General features: G+C 45.1%; 1 protein-coding gene across 3 annotated transcripts in view; it reads left to right on the plus strand.

Moving 5' to 3' along the window:
- Window positions 1-22123, plus strand: part of LOC115203660 (Golgi apparatus protein 1) — a 69309-nt gene that overhangs the window by 25436 nt on the left and 21750 nt on the right. For all 3 annotated transcript variants that reach the window (XR_003880218.1, XR_003880217.1, XM_029768566.1), the window contains exons 7-15: window positions 419-605; window positions 5109-5326; window positions 7905-8026; window positions 10395-10496; window positions 13086-13239; window positions 13488-13625; window positions 18466-18552; window positions 20635-20697; window positions 21660-21773. Coding sequence is in view for 1 of the 3 variants with exons in the window: in XM_029768566.1 (XP_029624426.1) it covers window positions 419-605; window positions 5109-5326; window positions 7905-8026; window positions 10395-10496; window positions 13086-13239; window positions 13488-13625; window positions 18466-18552; window positions 20635-20697; window positions 21660-21773 (1185 nt within the window). In the remaining 2 variants the exon portion in view is untranslated. The remainder of the gene's footprint in view (window positions 1-418; window positions 606-5108; window positions 5327-7904; window positions 8027-10394; window positions 10497-13085; window positions 13240-13487; window positions 13626-18465; window positions 18553-20634; window positions 20698-21659; window positions 21774-22123) is intronic.

Genomic DNA, 22123 nt, shown 5'->3' on the forward strand with positions numbered 1-22123 from the left:
CCTCCCTACCCTCTCTCGCTCTCTCCTGTCCTCCTCCCCTCCCTCCTCCCTCTCCTCCCTCCCCACCCTCCCTCCTCCCCACCCTCCCTCCTCTCCCTCCCTCCCTCCCTCCCCTCTCTCCTCCCCTCCCTCTCTCCTCCCCTCCCTCTCTCCTCCTCCCCACCCTCTCTCCTCTCCCTCCCACCCTCTCTCCTCTCCCTCCCACCCTCTCTCCTCCCTCTCCTCCTTCCCCTCCCTCCCTCCCTCCCCCCAACCCTCCTCCCCACCCTCTCTCCCTCCCTCCCCTCTCTCCTCCCCTCCCTCTCTCCTCCTCCCCTCCCTCCCTCCCTCTCCTCCCCTCCCTCTCTCCCTCCCTCCCTCCCCACCCTCCCTCCCCCCGACCCTCCTCCTCCCCACCCTCCCTCCCTCCCTCCCTCAGTGTCGAGAGGCCCTGACCACACGTCAGAAGCTGATATCCCAGGACTACAAGGTTAGCTACTCTCTGACCAAGGCCTGTAAAGCTGACCTCAGGAAGCACCGCTGTAACCTGGACACCAACATGCCCCGCGCTAGAGAGGCACGACTGTCATATCTGCTACTATGCCTGGAGTCTGCTGTTCACAGGGGTGGGTGGAAGAGAGAGAGTGTGTGTGTGTGTGTGTGTGTGTGTGTGTGAGAGGTGATAAATGCCATACATTAACCATTGAATGTGTATACATGTGTATGAGGGGTGATAAATGCCATACATTAACCTCTCTTGGGTAGGGGGCAGTATTTTCACTGCCGGATGAAAAACGTACCCAAATTAAACGGCCTGCTACTCTGGCCCAGAAACTAGAATATGCATAGTATTAGTAGATTTGGATAGAAAACACTCTGACGTTTCTAAAACTGTTTGAATGATGTCTGTGAGTATAACAGAACTCATATGGCAGGCAAAAACCTGAGAAAAATCCAACCAGGAAGTGGGAAATCTGGTTCTTGTAGTCTTTTCAAGTCATTGCCTATCTAACACACAGTGACTTAGGATTCATTTTGCACTTCCTAAGGCTTCCACTAGATGTCAACATTCTTTAGAAAGTTGTTTGAAGCGTTTATGGTGAACAGAGAGCGAGCAAAGGTTGTTGACTCAGGAAAGCACATGAGTTCAGTGGCGCGCATTCACGTGAGGGGTAGCTTTGTTCCAAAACATTTTTCAAGACATTGGAATCGTCCGGTTGGAATATTATTGAAGTTCTAAGTTAAAAAGGCCCTAAAGATTGATGCTATACAACGTTTGACATGTTTGAACAAACGTAAATATAACCTTTTTTGACTTTTCATCGTCACATTTTGGCCGCGCTTCCTACACTTGGAGTAGCTTACTGAACGCGCAAACAACAAGGAGTTATTTGGACATAAATTATGGACTTTATCGGACAAAACAACATTTATTGTGGACCTGAGATTCCTGGAAGTGCCTTCTGATGAAGATCATCAAAGGTAAGTGAATATTTATAATGCTATTTATGATTTTAGATGACTCAAATGGCGGGTATCTGTATTGCTTGACGTCTTTTTCTGAGCGCAGTACTCAGATTATTGCAAAGTGTGCTTTCCCCGTGAAGCTTTTTGAAATCTGTCACAGCCGTTGCATTTTAAGGAGATGTTCATCTATAATTCTTTCAATAACAGTTTAATATTTTATCAACGTTTATGAGTATTTTTGTAAATTGTAGTGCTGATTCACCGGTAGTATTGGAGGCAAAATATTTTCTGAACATCACGCGCCGATGTAAAATGCTGTTTTTGGATATACATATCAACTTGATCGAACAAAAAATGCATGTATTGTGTAACATGATGTCCTAGGAGTGTCATCTGATGAAGATCGTCAAAGGTTAGTGCATCATTTTAGCTGGTTTTCTGTTTTTTGTGACGCCTGACCTTGCTAGGAAAATGGCTGTGTGGTTTGTCTTGTGTTGGAACTGTCCTAACATAATCTAACTTTATGCTTTCGCCGTAAAGCCTTTTTGAAATCGGACAATGTGGTTACATTAAGGAGACGTGTATCTTTAAAATGGTGTAAAATAGTCTTATGTTAGCGTCCCACCTCCCCAAGAGAGGTTAACCATTGAATGTGTATACATGTGTATGAGGGGTGATAAATGCCATACATTAACTGTTGAATGTGTGTACTTATTTATTTTACTTTTATTGAACTAGTCAGTTAAGAACAAATTCTTATTTTCAATGACGGCCTAGTTCACTGCCTTGTTCAGAGGCAGAACGGCAGATTTGTACCTTGTCAGCTCGGGGATTCGATCTTGCAACCTTTCGGTTACTAGTGCAATGCTCTCACCACTAGGCTACGCTGATAAATGCCATACATGTACACACATTCAATGGTTAATGTATGGCATTTATCACCCCTCATACACATGTACACACATTCAGTGGTTAATGTTTGAGGGTTGATACTTGTGTGACTTGAAAGTGTGTAATTAAAGATGTATATGTTTTTATTGTTTATGTATAACAATACGAAGCGTGGACGTCTAATTCAGTTCCTAACAGTTGTGTTAATGGAATTCACTCCACAATATAACAGCCACTGTACTAACAGGGCCCCTGGGGGTTATAATGCCTGAATTCCATTAATGCAACTGTTAACCTCTCTGGGAAATGCACTGTAAATGAGGGGTGATAAACGCCATAAATGAACGTGTGCCTGTATAGAAACACATGAACCACATCACTTATTGTTCATTGGGTCTACATTCATCGTGACAAATATATCTAGCTATGTTAAGACTCCAAGAATGAGAACGATTTAAAATATGTTTTAATTCACCAATCTGATTGAATGTTGCTTATATGATTTATAGCTTAAGTTATAGCCTAACATGAAGGAAATGACAGGTCACCTTTAACCTAATGAATGTAGACCCAATGAACGGTAAGTTATGTGGTTCATGTGTTTCTATACAGGCACACGTTCATTTATGGCGTTTATCACCCCTCATTTACAGTGCATTTGGAAAGTATTCAGACACCTTGACTTCTTCTGCATTTTGTTACATTACAGCCTTATTAAAAAAAAAAAAGTTTTTTTATCCTCATCAATCTACACCCATAATGACAAAGACAAAACAGGTTTTTAGACCTTCAGACCCTTTACTCAGTACTTTGTTGAAGCACCTTTAGCAGCGATTACAGCCTTGAGTCTTCTTGGGTATGACGCTACAAGCTTGGCACACCTGTATTTGGGGAGTTTCTCCCAGTCTTCTCTGCAGATCTTCTCAAGCTCTGTCAGGTTGGATGGGGAGCATCACTGCACATTGAGACTTGTCCTGAAGCCCCTCCTGCGTTGTCTTGGCTGTGTGCTTAGTGTCATTGTCCTGTTGGAAGGTGAACCTTCACCCCAGTCTGAGGTCCTGAGCGCTCTGGAGCAGGTTTTCATCATGATCCTTCTGTACTTTGCTCTGTTCATCTTGACTAGTCTCCCAGTCCCTGCCGCTGAAAAACATCCCCACAGCATGATGCTGCCACCACCGTGCTTCACCGTAGGGATGGTTCCAGGTTTCCTCCAGACGTTACGCTTGGCACTCAGGCCAAAGATTGCAGTCTTGGTTTCATCAGACCAGAGAATCTTGTTTGTCATGGTCTGAGAGTCCTTTAGGTCCCTTTTGGCAAACTGCAAGCGGGCGGCCATATGCCTTCCGTCTGGCCAATCTACCGTAAAGGCCTGATTGCTGGAGTGCTGCCTCCCTGACCAAGGCCCTTCTCCACTGGGCGGCCAGCTCTAGGAAGAGTCTTGGTGGTTCCAAACTTTTTACATTTTAAGAATGATGGAGGACACTGTGTTCTTGGGGACCTTCAATGCTGCAGAAATGTTTTGGTACCCTTCCCCAGATCTGTGCATCGACACAATCCTGTTTCTGAGCTCTACGGACATTTCCTTCGACCTCATGGCTTGGTTTTTGCTCTGACATGCACTGTGAACTGTGGGACCTTATATAGACAGGTGTGTGCCTTTCCAAATCATGTCCAATCATTTGAATTTTCCACAGGTGGACTCCAATCAAGTTGTAGAAATGATCAATGGAAACAGGATGCACCTGAGCTCAATTTAGAGTCTCAGAGCAAAGGGTCTGAATACTTATGTAAATAAGTTTTCGCTTTGTCATTATGGGGTATTGTGTGTAGATTGATGGGGGGGAAATATTTTAAACCTTTTTAGAATAAGGCTGTAACATAAAATGTGGAAAACGTGAAGGGGTCTGAATACTTTCTAAATACCTCTAATTGATCTCTCTCCCCAGGTCGTACTCCCAGGTCGTACTCCAGGTCTCCCCGGGATGCTGGTCTGAATACCTCTCGAACCGATCTCTCTCTCTCCCCAGGTCGTACTCCCAGGTCGTACTCCAGGTCTCCCCGGGATGCTGGTCTGAATACCTCTCTAACTGATCTCTCTCCCCAGGTCGTACTCGCAGGTCTTCCCGGGATGCTGGTCTGAATGCCTCTCGAACCGATCTCTCTCCCCAGGTCGTACTCGCAGGTCGTACTCCCAGGTCGTACTCCAGGTCTCCCCGGGATGCTGGTCTGAATGCCTCTCTAACTGATCTCTCTCCCCAGGTCGTACTCCCAGGTCGTACTCCAGGTCTCCCCGGGATGCTGGTCTGAATACCTCTCTAACTGATCTCTCTCCCCAGGTCGTACTCCCAGGTCGTACTCCAGGTCTCCCCGGGATGCTGGTCTGAATGCCTCTCTAACTGATCTCTCTCCCCAGGTCGTACTCCAGGTCTCCCCGGGATGCTGGTCTGAATGCCTCTCTAACTGATCTCTCTCCCCAGGTCGTACTCCCAGGTCGTACTCCAGGTCTCCCCGGGATGCTGGTCTGAATGCCTCTCTAACTGATCTCTCTCCCCAGGTTGTACTCCCAGGTCGTAATCCCCAGGATGCTGGTCTGAATACTTTCTGAATACCTCTAACTGATCTCTCTCCCCAGGTCGTACTCCCTAGGTCTCCCCAGGATGCTGGTCTGAATACCTCTCTAACTGATCTCTCTCCCCAGGTCGTACTCCAGGTCTCCCCGGGATGCTGGTCTGAATGCCTCTCAAACCTATCCCCTCCTCCTCTCTCCCCAGGTCGTACAGTGTCTGAGGACTGCCAGGGAGAGATGTTGGAGTACCGTAGGATGCTGATAGAGGATTTCTCTCTGAGTCCAGAAATAGTTCTCCACTGTAGAGGGGAGATTGAGACCCACTGCTCCGGACTCCACAGGAAAGGACGTACCCTCCACTGTCTGATGAGGGTGGGACGAGGGGACAAGGGAAGCACAGTGGATGGACTCTGTCAGAGCGCGGTGAGATGCACGCACACACTGGAGACACAGCGCCTTCAGAAAGTATTTACACGTTTTGACTTTTTCAACATTTTGTTGTTGTTACAGCCTGAATTTAATCCATTTTAAATTGAGATGTCACTGGCCTACACACAATATCCCACATATGGAATGGTGTTGTTTTTTCCTTCAAATTAATTAAAAATTAAAAGTATTCAACCCCTTTGTTATAGCAAGCCTAAATAGGTTCAGGAGTAAAACATGTGCTTAACAAGTCACACAATTAGTTGCAAGGAATCTGTGTGCAATAATATTGTTTAACATGAGTTTTGTATAACTACCTCATCTCTGTACTCCACACATACAGATAATTGTAAGGTCCCTCAGTCGAGGAGTGAATTTCAGACACTGATTCAAACATAAAGACCAGGGAGGTTTTCCACTGCCTTGTGAAGAAGGGCACCGATTGGTAGATGGGTAAAAATCTAAAAGCAGACATTGAATATTCCTTTGAGCAGGGTGAAGTTATTACCGTAATTTCCAGACTATAAGCCGCTACTTTTTTCCCAGGCTTTGAACCTCGCGGCTTAAACAATAACGCGGCTAATATATGGATTTTTTCCGCTTTCAAAAAACCCCCAAAAAAACACATTCTGTGACGTGCTCAGTTTTTTGGCGGCATGAAGCTTTCATTAGACCAATGAAATTGCCGAACGGGTTAAGGTCAAACTTTTTTGTTTACTGTTTAGATTAAATCGAGCGCTCTCAAACTTCCCATCATTCTGATTACGGTAGTCATTTTGTCACCCTCATCATGGCAAAGACACGGAGAAATGCATATGATGCAGCTTTCAAGTTGAAGGTGATTGATCTGGCTGTTGGAAAAGGAAATAGAGCTGCTGCATAGGAGCTTGGTCTGGAGCAATGACTTTCTTGGTAGGCTACTGTTTACTGCAAATTTTTTATTTTTTGTTACAAGCCGTGTTTCGTTAAAGCCTATTTATTTTTGTTACAAGCCGTGTTTTGTTAAAGTCTGTGAAGTTAATTTGTTTCAATGTACCGGTAGGCACCTGCGGCTTATAGACATGTGCGGCTTATTTATGTTCAAAATAAATAAAACAAATTAATTCAGTGGGTGCGGCTTATATTCAGGTGCGCTTAATAGTCCGGAAATTACGGTAATTACACTTTGGATGGTGTATAAATACAGCCAGTCCCTACAAAGATACAGACATCCTTCCTAACACAGTTGCCGGAGAGGAAGGAAACCGCTCAGGGATTTCACCATGACGCCAAAGGTGACTTTAAAACAGTTACAGAGTTTAATGGCTGTGATAGGAGAACACTGAGGATGGATCAACAACATTGTAGTTACTCCACCACACTAACCTAAATGACAGAGCGAAAAGAAGGATGTCTGTACAGAATAAAAAAAATATTCCAAAACATGCATCCTGTTTGCAACAAGGCTCTATAGTAATATTACAAGAAATGTGGCTAAACAATGAACACTTTAGTTAGGACAAAAACTTGTTAGGGTCAAATCCAATAAAACACATTACTGAGTAACACTACATATTTTCAAGCATAGTGGTGGCTGCATCATGTTATGGGTATGCTTGTCATCGTTAAGGAGATTTTCCAGAAATGAAATGGAGTTAAGCACAGGCAAAATCCTAGAGGAAAACCTGGTTCAGTTTGCTTTCCCACCAGACACTGGGAGATAAATTCACCTTTCAACAGGACAATAACCTAAAACACAAAGACAAATATACAGTGGAGTTGCTTACTTAGAAGACAGTGAATGTTCCTGAGTGGCCGAGTTACAGTTTTTACTTAAAATCTATGTCAAGACCAGATAATGGTCATCTAGCAACGATCAACAACCAATTTGACAGAGCTTGAAGTATTTTGAATATAATAATGGGCAAATGTTGGACGATCCAGGTGTGGAAAGGTGTTAGAGGCCCAGAACGACTCCCAGCTGTAATCGCTGGTAAAGGTGCTTGACTCAGGGGTGTGAATATTGACGAAAATGAGATATTTGTCATCTATTTGCTAACTAAAAACATGTTTTTTTTGGTGGGAATTGTGTGTAGATGGGTGAGAACCCAAAAATCTATTTAACCCATTTTAAATTTGGGCATCAAAATGTGGAATAAGTCAAGGGGTATGAATACTTTCTGAAGACCACATATATACACACACACACACACACACACACACACACACACACACACACACACACACACACACACACACACTGGAGACAGGCATGCATAGACACACGTACAGAAACACAGGTTCAGTAATATGTCACTATTATAAAGTACAATTGTTATTGTTATTGTCCCTCAGCTCCAGAATTTGATCCAGTGTTGTTATTGTAAATAAAGTGTTGTTAATGTAAATAAAGTAGTATTGTTATTGTAAATAAAGTAGTATTGTTATTGTAAATAAAGTGGTGTTGTTATTGTAAATAAAGTAGTATTGTTATTGTAAATAAAGTGGTGTTGTTACTGTAAATAAAGTAGTATTGTTATTGTAAATAAAGTGGTGTTGTTATTGTAAATAAAGTAGTGTTGTTATTGTCCTTCAGCTCCAGAACTTGATCCAGGCAGCTGATCCTGGATCAGACTACAGGATAGACCGGGCCCTGAACGAAGCCTGTGAGTCTGTTATCCAGACCGCCTGCAAACACATCCGCAACGGGGACCCCATGTGAGTACCATCTCACACACACACACGCAAACAGAAGCACACGCACACACACACAAGCACACACAAACACGCACACACACAGAAGCACACACACACACACACACACACACACACACACACACACACACACACACACACACACACACACACACACACACACACAGACAGAAGAACAATCACATGCGCACACTCACATGCACACACACACACACACATTTGTGAGTACTGTAATCTCAGCGCACACAGGTACAGACGCTGAATAAATACACACCTGTCTTTTCTAATGTACCTGTGATGTTTGGCGGCACCTCCAGCTGTGTCTTTCCTGCTGTGTTCGTCAGTTCAGAATAAAGGGGTTAGTTACCTGTCAGGAATATCACTGTTGTCTTCGTCTTGAACAAAACGCCACCGGCAGGAAAAGGCTCCCGAGTGGCGCAGCATCTCAGTGCTAGAGGCGTCACTACAGACCCTGGCTCGATTCCAGGCTGTAGTGTATCTTTACTTTTACTCAAGTATGACAATTGAGTACTTTTTTCCACCACTGCAGGCTGGGCATGGTGTCAGTAATGTGTTCAGCGCGGTGTCATCAGCCCTACTACCCCTACCATTACAATCAGCCCTACTACCCCTACCATTACAATCAGCCCTACCATTACTATCAGCCCTACTCCCCCTACCATTACTATCACCCTACTACCCCTACCATTACTATCAGCCCTACTACCCATACCATTACTATCAGCCCTACTACCCCTACCATTACAATCAGCCCTACCATTACTATCAGCCCTACCATTACTATCAGCCCTACCATTACTATCAGCCCTACCATTACTATCAGCCTACCATTACTATCAGCCCTACTCCCCCTACCATTACTATCAGCCCTACTACCCCTACCATTACTATCAGCCCTACTACCCCTACCATTACTATCAGCCCTACTCCCCCTACCATTACTATCAGCCCTACTACCCCTACCATTACTACTACCCCTACCATTACAATCAGCCCTACTCCCCCTACCATTACTATCAGCCCTACTCCCCCTACCATTACTATCAGCCCTACTCCCCCTACCATTACTATCAGCCCTACTACCCCTACCATTACTATCAGCCCTACTACCCCTACCATCAGCCCTACTACCCCTACCATCAGCCCTACTACCCCTACCATTACTATCAACCCTACTCCCCCTACCATTACTATCAGCCCTACTACCCCTACCATTACTATCAGCCCTACTCCCCCTACCATTACTATCAGCCCTACTACCCCTACCATTACTATCAGCCCTACCATTACTATCAGCCCTACCATTACTATCACCCCTACTACCCCTACCATTACTATCACCCCTACTACCCCTACCATTACTATCACCCCTACCATTACTATCACCCCTACCATTACTATTTGGAATAATACTGATAATTAGTTAGTTACTGCTTACTATGCAGATGTTATTATTCAATGGGGCGGCAGGGTAGCCTAGTGGTTAGAGTGTTGGGCTATTAACCGAAAAGTTGCAAGTTCGAATCCCCGAGCTGACAAGGTACAAATCTGTCGTTCTGCCCCTGAACAAGGCAGTTAACCCACTGTTCCTAGGCCGTCATTGGAAATAAGAATTTGTTCTTAACTAACTTGCCCAGTTAAATAAAAAAATGTTCAGCGCGGCGTCGGTGATATGTTCAGGCTGGGCAGCAGTGAACTTACACATCTCTCTGTTTTGTTCTGAGACTGTTTTTTTAATAATCTCAGCTCTTCGCGAGACAGAGTTGTGGTTGTAAAGGGATGGAGAAGCTTCCAATTGGCTCGTTCATCCCCCTTCCTCTCCACTCTAACTGTTCCCCAGGTCGTTGCTGGATGTGTTGTCAGTCAATTGACCTGGGTGTCCGGGTTAGGGGAGGGTTTGGCCGGCAGGGATGTCCTTGTCGCATCGTGCGCACTAGTGTCTCCTGTGGCAGGCCGGGTACAGTGCACGATGACACGGTCGCCAGGTGTACGGTGTTTCCTCCGTCACATTGGTGCGGCTGGCTTCCGGGTTAATTGGGCATTGTGTCAAGAAGCAGTGCAGCTTGGTTGGGTTGTGTTTCGGGGGACGCATGGCTCTCGACCTTCGCCTCTCTTTGCAGTGATGGGACAAGACTGTAACTACCAATTGGAAACTGGGGAGAAAAAGGCGTAAATGAAAAAATAAATGTATAAAATAATCTTTCTAAAAAGCTGCGTTTGACATGTTAGGAGACGTCCATAGAAACAGAACCTCATTCTAATTCTGTGGCGATGTCATGGTGTCTCTTGGGATTTATTGTGACCTTTTTTGATTGGTTGATAAAGTCATTGCCATATTGTGTGTGTGTAGGATCCTGTCTTGCCTGATGGAGCACCTGTATACAGAGAAGATGGTGGAGGACTGTGAACACAGACTACTGGAGCTGCAGTACTTCATCTCTAGAGACTGGAAGTAAGTCAACTGTGACCCTCTGATCTCTAACCCCAAACTTGAACCTACCTCTTTTCCTAAGTGTTGACCCCCCCCCCTAACCTAAACGTTTAGTTGTAACTGTAGTTATCCAATGTAAATGTCTGGGGCAGAAGTATGTACTGGAAGTCCTGCATTATTAAGAAATGTTCCTAGAAGTCTGAAACACTGGGTCGGTCTACTGTCGTCACTTTAATGTGTAAAACACTGGGTCAGTCTACTGTCGTCACTAAGGGGCCCGAACCATGAAAAACAGCCCCAGACCATTATTCCTCCTCCACCAAACTTTACAGTTGGCACTATGCATTGGGGCAGGTAGCGTTCTCCTGGCATCCGCCAAACCCAGATTCGTCCGTCGGACTGCCAGATGGTGAAGCGTGATTCATCACTCCAGAGAACGTGTTTCCACTGCTCCAGAATCCAATGGCGGCGAGATTTGCACCCCTCCAACCGACGTTTGGCATTGCGGATGGTGATCTTAAGCTTGTGTGCTGCTGCTCGGCCATGGAAACACATTTCATGAAGCTCCTGAGGAACAGTTCTTGTGCTGACGTTACTTCCAGAGGCAGTTTGGAACTCGGTAGTGGAGTGTTGTAACCGAGGACAGACGATTTTTACGCGCTTCAGCACTCGGCGGTCCTGTTCTGTGAGTTTGTGTGGCCTACCACTTCGCGGCTGAGCCGTTGTTGCTCCTAGACGTTTCCACTTCATATTAACAGCACTTACTGTTGACCGGGGGACAGCTCTAACAGGGCAGAAATGTAATGAACGAACTTGTTGGTAAGGTGGCATCCAATGACGGTGCCACGTTGCAAGTCAGTGAGCTCTTCAGTAAGGACATTCTATTACCAATGTCTACGGAGATTGTCTAACCCTAACCTTAAATTAAACCTGCAATACGTACCTTTTTTTTGGGAGACCTGACCAAATTCACATAGAAATGTGAGTTATAGATCTGTCATTCTTATTGAAATCCAGTCTAACGTGATGACCAGAACGGACGCGTCACGTGCTCGAGCGTTGCAAAAATACATTTACACATGCATGTTATTCAATCATTGCACCCACACTGCTCGCGTGCGCCAACGAGCATCTGCGTAGCCAGGCGCTAAAATAGAATTTGACTCTATTTGTGATGCTTGATGCACTACAAGTCCTGCCTCTATCATCTCCTCATTGGTTTTTAGGAGCATATACCCACGTGGGTGATTTAAAGATGAACTGAGGTCCACACCTCAGTCGGTGGTGGTAATGCACCTTAAAGTTGGTTGCCAACCGCCATATAAAGTCGGAAGAAGAAGAAGCCTGAAGGAGGAGAGATTACTAAAAACCAAATTAAGTTTACCGTTTTATCTGTGGATTAATTGTCGGCGTAGAGGATCTTGTGCATTTCATGTAAAATAACAAACTCAATGTTTATATCCCAGGACAAATTAGCTAGCAACAGCAAGCTAGCTAAATAGGACAAATTAGCTAGCAACAGCAAGCTAGCTAAATAGGACAAATTAGCTAGCAACAGCAAGCTAGCTAAATAGGACAAATTAGCTAGCAACAGCAAGCTAGCTAAACAGGACAAATTAGCTAGCAACAGCAAGCTAGCTAAACGGGACAAATTAGCTAGCAACAGCAAGCTAGCTAAATAGGACCAATTAGCTAGCAACAGCAAGCTAGCTAAATAGGACCAATTAGCTAGCAACAGCAAGCTAGCTAAATAGGACCAATTAGCTAGCAACAGCAAGCGAGCTAAATAGGACCAATCAGCTAGCAACAGCAAGCGAGCTAAATAGGACCAATTAGCTAGCAACAGCAAGCTAGCTAAATAGATTGCCATAAATGTTTAATAGAATAAAACTTGCTTTTCAACCTGTCCCCAAATGAATATAGTTGGTTGAGTTTGTTTTGATATTTCAACCTGCTTTCCTGATCGTCTGGTGTAGGGGGACAAAATCAACATGCACCTTTAGAAATGTGTGTTTATAGATCTGTCATTCTTATTGAACGAATAAGACTGCGCGTGCGATCTGGTCAGCATGTAAGAAGCTATAAATATGTTCTATGTGCTCTATTTCTATGCTATTCCTTTTTAAGCTTCATTTTTGCGTCTTACTTTTGGTTTTGTACAACCGGCTTCAAACTGCTGAAAATATAATATTTAAAAAAAAAAAAATTTCACAGAGGTTTAGATGGTACAATGATTAGAATATTAGTAACCAGGAAATGGCGGAGCGATTTCTGCATAGGGCGTCTTTTAACACGTTTGTTTTCATGAATTTCTATGATTTAACCAATTTAGACTTTGCAGCTGGCTCATCTAGTGGAAATCGTGCAGTTGTGGTTCATGACAATAAGCATCAACCTCCGTATAAGAAGTGCCACACTGTCTAACTCTCTACTGCCCCCTGTCTGCCACGCTGTCTAACTCTCTACGGCCCCCTGTCTGCCACACTGTCTCATTCTCTACTGCCCCCTGTCTGCCACACTCTCACTCTCTACTGCCCCCTGTCTGCCACACTCTCACTCTCTACTGCCCCCTGTCTGCCAGACTGTGTAACTCTCTCCTCCCTCTACCAGACTGGACCCCATCCTGTATAAGAAGTGCCAGGGTGACGCTGCCCGGCTGTGCCACACCCACGGCTGGAATGAGACCAGCGAGCTGATGCCACCTGGTGCTGTGTTCTCGTGTCTCTATCGCCATGCCTACCGCACCGAGGAGCAGGGACGACGGGTAAGAGATTCAGGAGTAGCAAAGATGGAGGAGTTACCATGGTTCCACATTACTACTATGGTAGAATACATGATGGAGGAGTTACCATGGTTCCACATTACTACTATGGTAGAATACATGTTGATGGAGATGATGGTGAGGATGAGGGTGGTGGTGAAGAAGATGAGGGTAGGGGGTGATTGGTGATGACAGTGGTAGGTGATTGGTGATGACAGTAGTAGGTGATTGTTCTTACTGTGTGTGTTTAGCTATCCCGTGACTGTAAGGTGGAGGTACAGAGGATCCTCCACCAGAGGGCGTTAGATGTGAAACTGGACCCTGATCTCCAGAAGCGCTGTTTGACTGACCTGGGGAAGTGGTGTAGTGAAAAGACTGGCACTGGACAGGTAGGTAACACACACACACACACACACACACACACACACACACACACACACACACACACACACACAGAGAGAGAGAGATTCGCTGTATTACCAACCAGGTAGGAGGACAGCTTTACCTGACAGAGACCGACGCTTCATCCCAATTCCCCCAAAGTGTAAATTTGCACACTTTCTCACATGGACTTAACTTCTTTGGGCTAGGGGGCAGTATTTTCACATCCGGATAAAAAACGTACCCGATTTAATCTGGTTACGACTCCTGCCCAGTAACTAGAATATGCATATAATTATTGGCTTTGGATAGAAAACACCCTAAAGTTTCTAAAACTGTTTGAATGGTGTCTGTGAGTATAACAGAACTCCTATGGCAGGCAAAAACCTGAGAAGATTTCATGCAGGAAGTGGCCTGTCTGACAAGGTGTTGTTGTTCTTGCTTCTGTTTATTGAAGAGTCAGGATCTTAGCTGTAACGTGACACTTCCTACGGCTCCAATAGGCTCTCAGAGCCCGGGAAAAACCTGAACGATGACGAGGCAGCCTCAGGCTGAAACACATAATCGCCTTAGACCACTTGGCAATCAGAGGACAATGGAATTAGGCGCGTGCCCGATTCGACCCCGTGCAGTATTTTCCTTCGGCTGTTTAGCTAATTGCAGATTCCCGGTCGGAATGTTATCGCTTTTTTACGAGAATAATGGCATAAAAATTTATTTTAAACAGCGGTTGACATGCTTCGAAGTACGGTAATGAAATATTTAGAAATCTTTTGTCACGAAATGTGCCGTGCGCGTGACCGTTATTTACCATTGGGATAGTGTCTAGAACGCACGAACAAAACGTCGCTGTTGGAACATAACTATGGATTATTTTGGACCAAACCTACATTTGTTATTGAAGTAGAAGTCCTGGGAGTGCATTCTGACGAAGAACAGGAAAGGTAATCAAACTTTTCTAATAGTAAATGTGATTTTGGTGAAGGCTAAACTTGGTGGGTGTCTAAATAGCTAGCCCTGTGATGCCGGGCTATCTACTCAGAATATTGCAAAATGTGCTTCATCCGAAAAGCTATTTTAAAATCGGACATATCGAGTGCATAGAGGAGTAATGTGTCTATAATTCTTAAAATAATTGTTATGCTTTTTGTGAACGTTTATCGTGAGTAATTTAGTAAATTGTTAGTAAATTCCCCAGAAGTTTGCGGGGGATATGCTAGTTCTGAACGTCACATGCTAATGTAAAAAGCTGGTTTTTGATATAAATATGAACTTGATTGAACAAAACATGCATGTATTGTATAACATAATGTCCTAGGTGTGTCATCTGATGAAGATCATCAAAGGTTAGTGCTGCATTTAGCTGTCTTCTGGGTTTTTGTGACATTATATGCTAGCTTGAAAAATGGGTGTCTGATTATTTCTGGCTGTGTACTCTGCTGACATAATCTAATGTTTTGCTTTCGTTGTAAAGCCTTTTTGAAATCGGACAGTGTGGTTAGATTAACGAGAGTCTTGTCTTTAAATAGCTGTAAAATTGTCATATGTTTGAGAAATTGAAGTAATAGCATTTCAAAGGTTTTGAAAATCGCACCACAGGATTCAACTGGCTGTTACGTAGGTGGGACGAATTCATCCCGCCGGTCCTAGAGAGGTTAAGAATGGTGGAAAACGCCCTCCAGCCAATGCGTACTGCAATCGGATGCTTTTAACCTCTCTGGGGTATCTGGGACGCTACCGTCCCACCCGCGGGACACACTATTCAACAGCCAGTGAAATAGCAGGGTGCCAAATTCAAAACAACAAAAATCTCATAATTCAAATTTCTCAAACATACAACTATTATATCCCATTTTAAAGATAAACTTCTCGTTAATCCAACCACATTGTCCGATTTTCAAAAAGGCTTTACGGCGAAAGCATAACATTAGATTATGTTAGGACAGCGCAGAGACAAGAAAAACCACACAGCCATTTTCCAAGCAAGGAGAGGCGTCACAAAAACCAGAAATACAGCTAGAATTAATCACTAACCTTTGATGATCTTCATCAGATGGCACTCATAGGACTTCATGTTACACAATACATGTATGTTTTGCTTGATACAGTTCATATTTAAATCCAAAAACCCCATTTTACATTTGGGGTTTTGCCTCCCAAAACCTCCGGTGAATGAGCACATCAATTTACAGAAATACTCATCATAAACGTTGATAAATATTCAACAGTTTTTATAAGAATTATAGATACCCTTGTAACGGCTGTCGTTGGGAATGGATGACCAAAACGCAGACGGGATATGAATGCTCATCTTTATATTTAATTAGAATAAAGTGAATACAGAAAACAAGAAAACGAATAACGACAGGTGACAGTTTCACAGGCTATACAGAATCTAGCAGTGTGAAAAACAACAACCCACAAACCCCAGGTGAAAAACACACTCCTAATATATGACTCCCAATCAGGAACAACAATAATCAGCTGTTCCTGATCGGGAGCCACACAGACCAACAAAGAAACAGACATACTAGAAAACACATACACAGACTTCTTCTGCCACGTCCTGACCAAAATACTACACAACTACTCCCTCTGCTGGTCAGGACGTGACAACACTTCTCCTTAATGCAACCGCTGTGTCAGATTTAAAAAAAGCTTTACGGCGAAAGCAAATTTTGCAATAATCTGAGTACAGCGCTCAGATATCAAAACAAGCCATACAGATACCCGCCATTTTGGAGTCAACAGAAATGACAAAAATTACATTATAAATATTCACTTACGTTTGATGATCTTCATCAGAAGGCACTCCCAGGAATCCCAGGTCCACAAATGTTTGTTTTGTTCGATAAAGTCCATCATGTCCAAATACCTCATTTTTGTTCGCGCGTTCAGTCCACTACTCCAAATGCAGGAAGCGCGCGCAAAATGTCACGATGAAAAGTCAAAAAAGTTTGATTTACGTTTGTAGAAACATGTCAAACGATGTATAGCATTAATCTTTAGGATGTTTTTAACATAAATCTAACATAATATTCCAACCGGACGATTCCTTTGTCTTCTCAACTGTTCTGGGGAACTACAGTAAGCTTCATTTCAGATAATGTGACCGGTGAATTGAAGAACGCAATCTTTTTTATCTGCTAATGTATTGCACAAGTTGACTGCAGGTATTAACCTAGAAAGTGGCTACAAATATTCAACTTTATTGAAAAGTTGAAATAAATAGTTTTGTTGGTATTGAAAACCCATCCCGTGGCTATTTCCAAGTCCCCTGGTATACGGTATATACCGCCCAATTCCCCCCGGTATACGGTATATACCGCCCAATTCCCCCCGGTATACGGTATATACCGCCCAATTATACGGTATATACCGCCCAATTCCCCCCGGTATACGGTATATACCGCCCAATTCCCCCCGGTATACGGTATATACCGCCCAATTCCCCCAGTATACGGTGTATATACCGCCCAATTCCCCCCGGTATACGGTGTATATACCGCCCAATTCCCCCGGTATATACCACCCAATTCCCGCCCAATTCCCCCCCGGTATACGGTATATACCGCCCAATTCCCCCCGGTATACGGTATATACCGCCCAATTCTCCCCGGTATATACCGCCCAATCCCCCCGGTATATACCGCCCAATCCCCCCCGGTATACGGTATATACCGCCCAAGTCCCCCGGTATACGGTATATACCGCCCAAGTCCCCCGGTATACGGTATATACCGCCCAAGTCCCCCCGGTATACGGTATATACCGCCCAAGTCCCCCCGGTATACGGTATATACCGCCCAAGTCCCCCCGGTATACGGTATATACCGCCCAATCCCCCCGGTATATACCGCCCAATCCCCCCGGTATATACCGCCCAATCCCCCCGGTATATACCACCCAATCCCCCCGGTATATACCGCCCAATCCCCCCGGTATATACCGCCCAATTCCCCCGGTATACGGTATATACCGCCCAATTCCCCCCGGTATACGGTATATACCGCCCAATTCCCCCCGGTATACGGTATATACCGCCCAATTCCCCCCGGTATATACCGCCCAATTCCCCCGGTATATACCGCCCAATCCCCCCGGTATACGGTATATACCGCCCAAGTCCCCCCGGTATACGGTATATACCGCCCAATTCCCCCGGTATACGGTATATACTGCCCAATTCCCCCCGGTGGATATACCGCCCAATTCCCCCCCGGTGGATATACCGCCCAATTCCCCCCGGTGGATATACCGCCCAATTCCCCCCGGTGGATATACCGCCCAATTCCCCCCGGTGGATATACCGCCCAATTCCCCCGGTGGATATACCGCCCAATTCCCCCCGGTGGATATACCGCCCAATTCCCCAATCATGTATTACTGCCCTTGGCTTAGCTTCTCAAATACTGACTGTGTTTGCTTGATATATATATGAAGACTGTGTTGTGATGGTGTGTGTGATGGTGTGTGTGTGATGGCGTTGTGATGGTGTGTGTGACAGCGTTGTGATGGTGTGTGTGACAGCGTTGTGATGGTGTGTATGATGGCGTTGTGACGGCGTTGTGATGGTGTGTGTGATGGCGTTGTGATGGTGTGTGTGTGTGATGGTGTGTGTGTGATGTTGTTGTGATGGCGTGTGTGTGACGGCGTTGTGATGGCGTGTGTGATGGCGTTGTGATGGTGTGTGTGTGACGGCGTTGTGATGGCGTTGTGATGGTGTGTGATGGTGTGTGTGTGTGTGATGGCGTTGTGATGGTGTGTGTGTGATGGCGTTGTGGTGGCGTGTGTGTGATGGCGTTGTGATGGTGTGTGTGACGGTGTGTGATGGTGTGTGTGTTCTAGGAGTTGGAGTGTCTGCAGGACCACCTGGAAGACCTGCTGTCAGGGTGTGGAGAGGTGGTGGGCAACCTGACAGAGCTGCAGTCTGAGGTACACTACCACTGGCTTCATGTGGACTGGACTGGACTGGACAGTGAGCTCCAGAATTATTGGCATCCTTGATAATGATGAGCAAAAAAAATGGATAAAATAAATTATACATTCTAAACTATATTATTACTGTATTATATAGTATGAGTTATATTATTACTGTATTATATAGCATGAGTTATATTATTACTATATTATATAGTATGAGTCATATTAGTACTATATTATATAGTATGAGTCATATTAGTACTATATTACATAGTATGAGTTTTATTATTACTATATTATATAGTATGAGTTTTATTAGTACTATATTATATAGTATGAGTTTTATTAGTACTATATTATATAGTATGAGTCTTATTAGTACTATATTATATAGTATGAGTCTTATTAGTACTATATTATATAGTATGAGTCATATTAGTACTATATTATATAGTATGAGTTTTATTAGTACTATATTATATAGTATGAGTTATATTAGGGAAGGGAGTTTTTTTAGAAATGTTTGCTAATATATTAAAAATAAAAAGATATCTTATTTACATAAGTATTCAGACCCTTTGCTCTGAGACTCAATATTGAGCTCAGCTGTATCCTGTTTCCATTGATCATCCTTGATGTTTCTACAACTTGATTGGAGTCTACCTGTGGTAAATTCAATTGATTGGACATGATTTGGAAAGGCACACACCTGTCTATATAAGGTCCCACAGTTGATAGTGCGTGTCACAGCAAAAACCAAAGCCATGAGGTCGAAGGAATTGTCCGTAGAGCTCCAAGACAGGATTGTGTCAAGGCACAGATTTGGGCAAGGGTACCGAAACATTTCTGCAACATTGAAGGTCCCCAAGAACACAGTGGCCTCCATCATTCTTAAAATGGAAGAAGTTTGGAACCACCAAGACTTCCTAGAGCTGGCTGCCCAGTGGAGAAGGGCCTTGGTCAGGGAGGTGACCAAAAACCCGATGGTCACTCTGACAGAGCTCCAGAATTCCTCTGTGTAGATGGGAGAACCTTCCAGAAGGACAACTATCTCTGCAGCTCTCCACCAATCAGGCCTTTATGGTAGAGTGGCCAGACGGAAGCCACTCCTCAGTAAAAGGCACATGACAGCCCACTTGGAGTTTACCAAAAAGCACCTAAAGGACTCAGACCATGAGAAACAAGATTCTCTGGTCTGATGAAACCAAGATTGAACTCTTTGGCCTGAACGCCAAGCGTCACGTCTGGAGGAAACCTTTCACCATCCCTACGGCGAAGCATGGTGGCGGCAGCATCATGCTGTGGGGGTGTTTTTTAGCGGCAGGGACCGGGAGACTAGTCAGGATCGAGGGAAAGATGAACTGAGCCAAGTACGGAGAGAACCTTGATGAAAACCTGCTCCAGAGCTCTCAGGACCTCAGACTGGGGCGGAGGTTCACCTTCCAACAGGACAACGACCCTAAGCACGCAGCCAAGACAACACAGGAGTGGCTTTGGGACATGTCTCTGAATGTCCTTGAGTGGCCCAGCCAGAGCCCGGACTTGAACCCGATTCAACATCTCTGAAGAGACCTGAAAATAGCTGTGCAGCGACGCTCCCCATCCAACCTGACAGAGCTTGAGAAGATCTGCAGAGAAGAATGGGAGAAACTCCCCAAATACAGGTGTGACAAGCTTGTAGCGTCATACCCAAGAAGACTTGAGGCTGTAATTGCTGCTAAAAGGTACTTCAACAAAGTACTGAGTAAAGGGTCTGAATACTTATGTAAATGTCATTTTCCAGTTTTTTATTTGTAATAAATTGGCTGATATTTCTTAACCTGTGTTTGCTTTGTCATTATTGGGGTATTGTGTGTAGATTGAGGGATTATAATTTTTTTAAATCCATTTTAGAACAAGGCTGTAACGTAACAAACTGTGTAAAAAGTAAATTGATCTGAATCCTTTCCTAATGCTCTGTACAGCTACTTATGTGTTATTTCTTTTATCCAGTCTTTTTTGCTCCTCTTCACCAAGGGTGCCAGCCATTCTGTATGTGTGATGTATCTGTGTATATTAATGTCTCTGGCTGACATGGTCTCTCTGCTGTGACAGGACATCCATATTGAGGCCCTGCTGATCCGGGCCTGTCAGCCTGTCATCCAGTCTCACTGCCATGTAAGTTCCAACAAACAGCTACAGAACTCAGCTCTCTCCTCCTGTCTCTCCTGTCTCTCCTCCTCTGTCTCTCCTCCTCTCTTCTCCTCTCTTCTCAGCTCTCTCCTCCTCTCTTCTCAGCTCTCTCCTCTCTCTCCTTCTCTCTTCTCAGCTCTCTCCTCCTCTCTCTCTCCTCCTCTCTCTCTCCCCTCTCTCCTCCTCCTCCTCTCTCCTCTCTCCAGGATGTATCTGATAATCAAGTGGATACAGGGGATCTGATGGAGTGTCTGGTTCAGAATAAACACCTCTCTCTCCTCCTCTCTCTCCTCCTCTCTCTCTCCTCCTCTCTCTCCTCTCTCTCCACCTCCTCTCTCTCCTCCTCTCTCCTCTCTCTCCTCCTCTCTCCTCTCTCTCCTCCTCTCTCTCCTCCTCTCTCGACCTCCTCTCTCTCTCCTCCTCTCTCTCCTCTCTCTCCTCCTCTCTCTCCTCCTCTCTCCTCCTCTCTCCTCCTCTCTCCTCCTCTCTCCTCCTCTCTCCTCCTCTCTCCTCTCTCCTCCTCTCTCCTCTCTCTCTTCCTCTCTCCTCCTCTCTCTTCCTCTCTCCTCCTCTCTCCTCCTCTCTCCTCTCTCCTCTCTCTCCTCTCTCTCTCTCTCCTCCTCTCTCTCCTCTCTCTCTCTCCTCCTCTCTCTCCTCTCTCTCTCTCTCTCCTTCTCTCTCTCTCTCTCTCTCCTCTCTCTCTCCTCTCTCCTCCTCCCTCCTCTCTCTCCTCTCTCTCCGTCCTCTCTCCTCCCTCTCCGTCCTCTCTCCTCTCTCTCCTCCTCTCTCTCCTCTCTCCTCTCTCGACCTCCTCTCTCGACCTCCTCTCTCGACCTCCTCTCTCGACCTCCTCTCTCGACCTCCTCTCTCGACCTCCTCTCTCGACCTCCTCTCTCGACCTCCTCTCTCTCCTCTCTCCCCTCTCTCCTCCTCTCTCCTCTCTCCAGGATGTATCTGATAACCAGGTGGATTCAGGGGATCTGATGGAGTGTCTGGTTCAGAATAAACACCAGAAGGAGATGAACAGGAAGTGCACCGTGGGAGTTACACACTTCCAGCTGGTGGGTCGCTGTCGCTATGACAACACGCAAAACTGACTCGTGTACACACAGCTGGCGGGTCGCTGTCGCTATGACAACACGGACCAAGGAGCTGTCGACCTCACTATGACCCCCCCCCGACTCACACACTCACCATCTCTCTGATGAATGCACACCATCTCTCACACACACTCACCATCTCACACACACCACACACTCACCATCTCACACACACCACACACTCACCATCTCACACACACCACACACTCACCTCCCATGGGAGGCGATGTAAACTGGTAGGATGGGAGGAGATGTAAACTGGTAGGATGGGAGGCGATGTAAACTGGTAGGATGGGAGGCGATGTAAACTG

Source organism: Salmo trutta, chromosome 12, assembly GCF_901001165.1.
Source record: "Salmo trutta chromosome 12, fSalTru1.1, whole genome shotgun sequence".
In the NCBI taxonomy this organism is placed as follows: Eukaryota; Metazoa; Chordata; class Actinopteri; order Salmoniformes; family Salmonidae; genus Salmo; species Salmo trutta.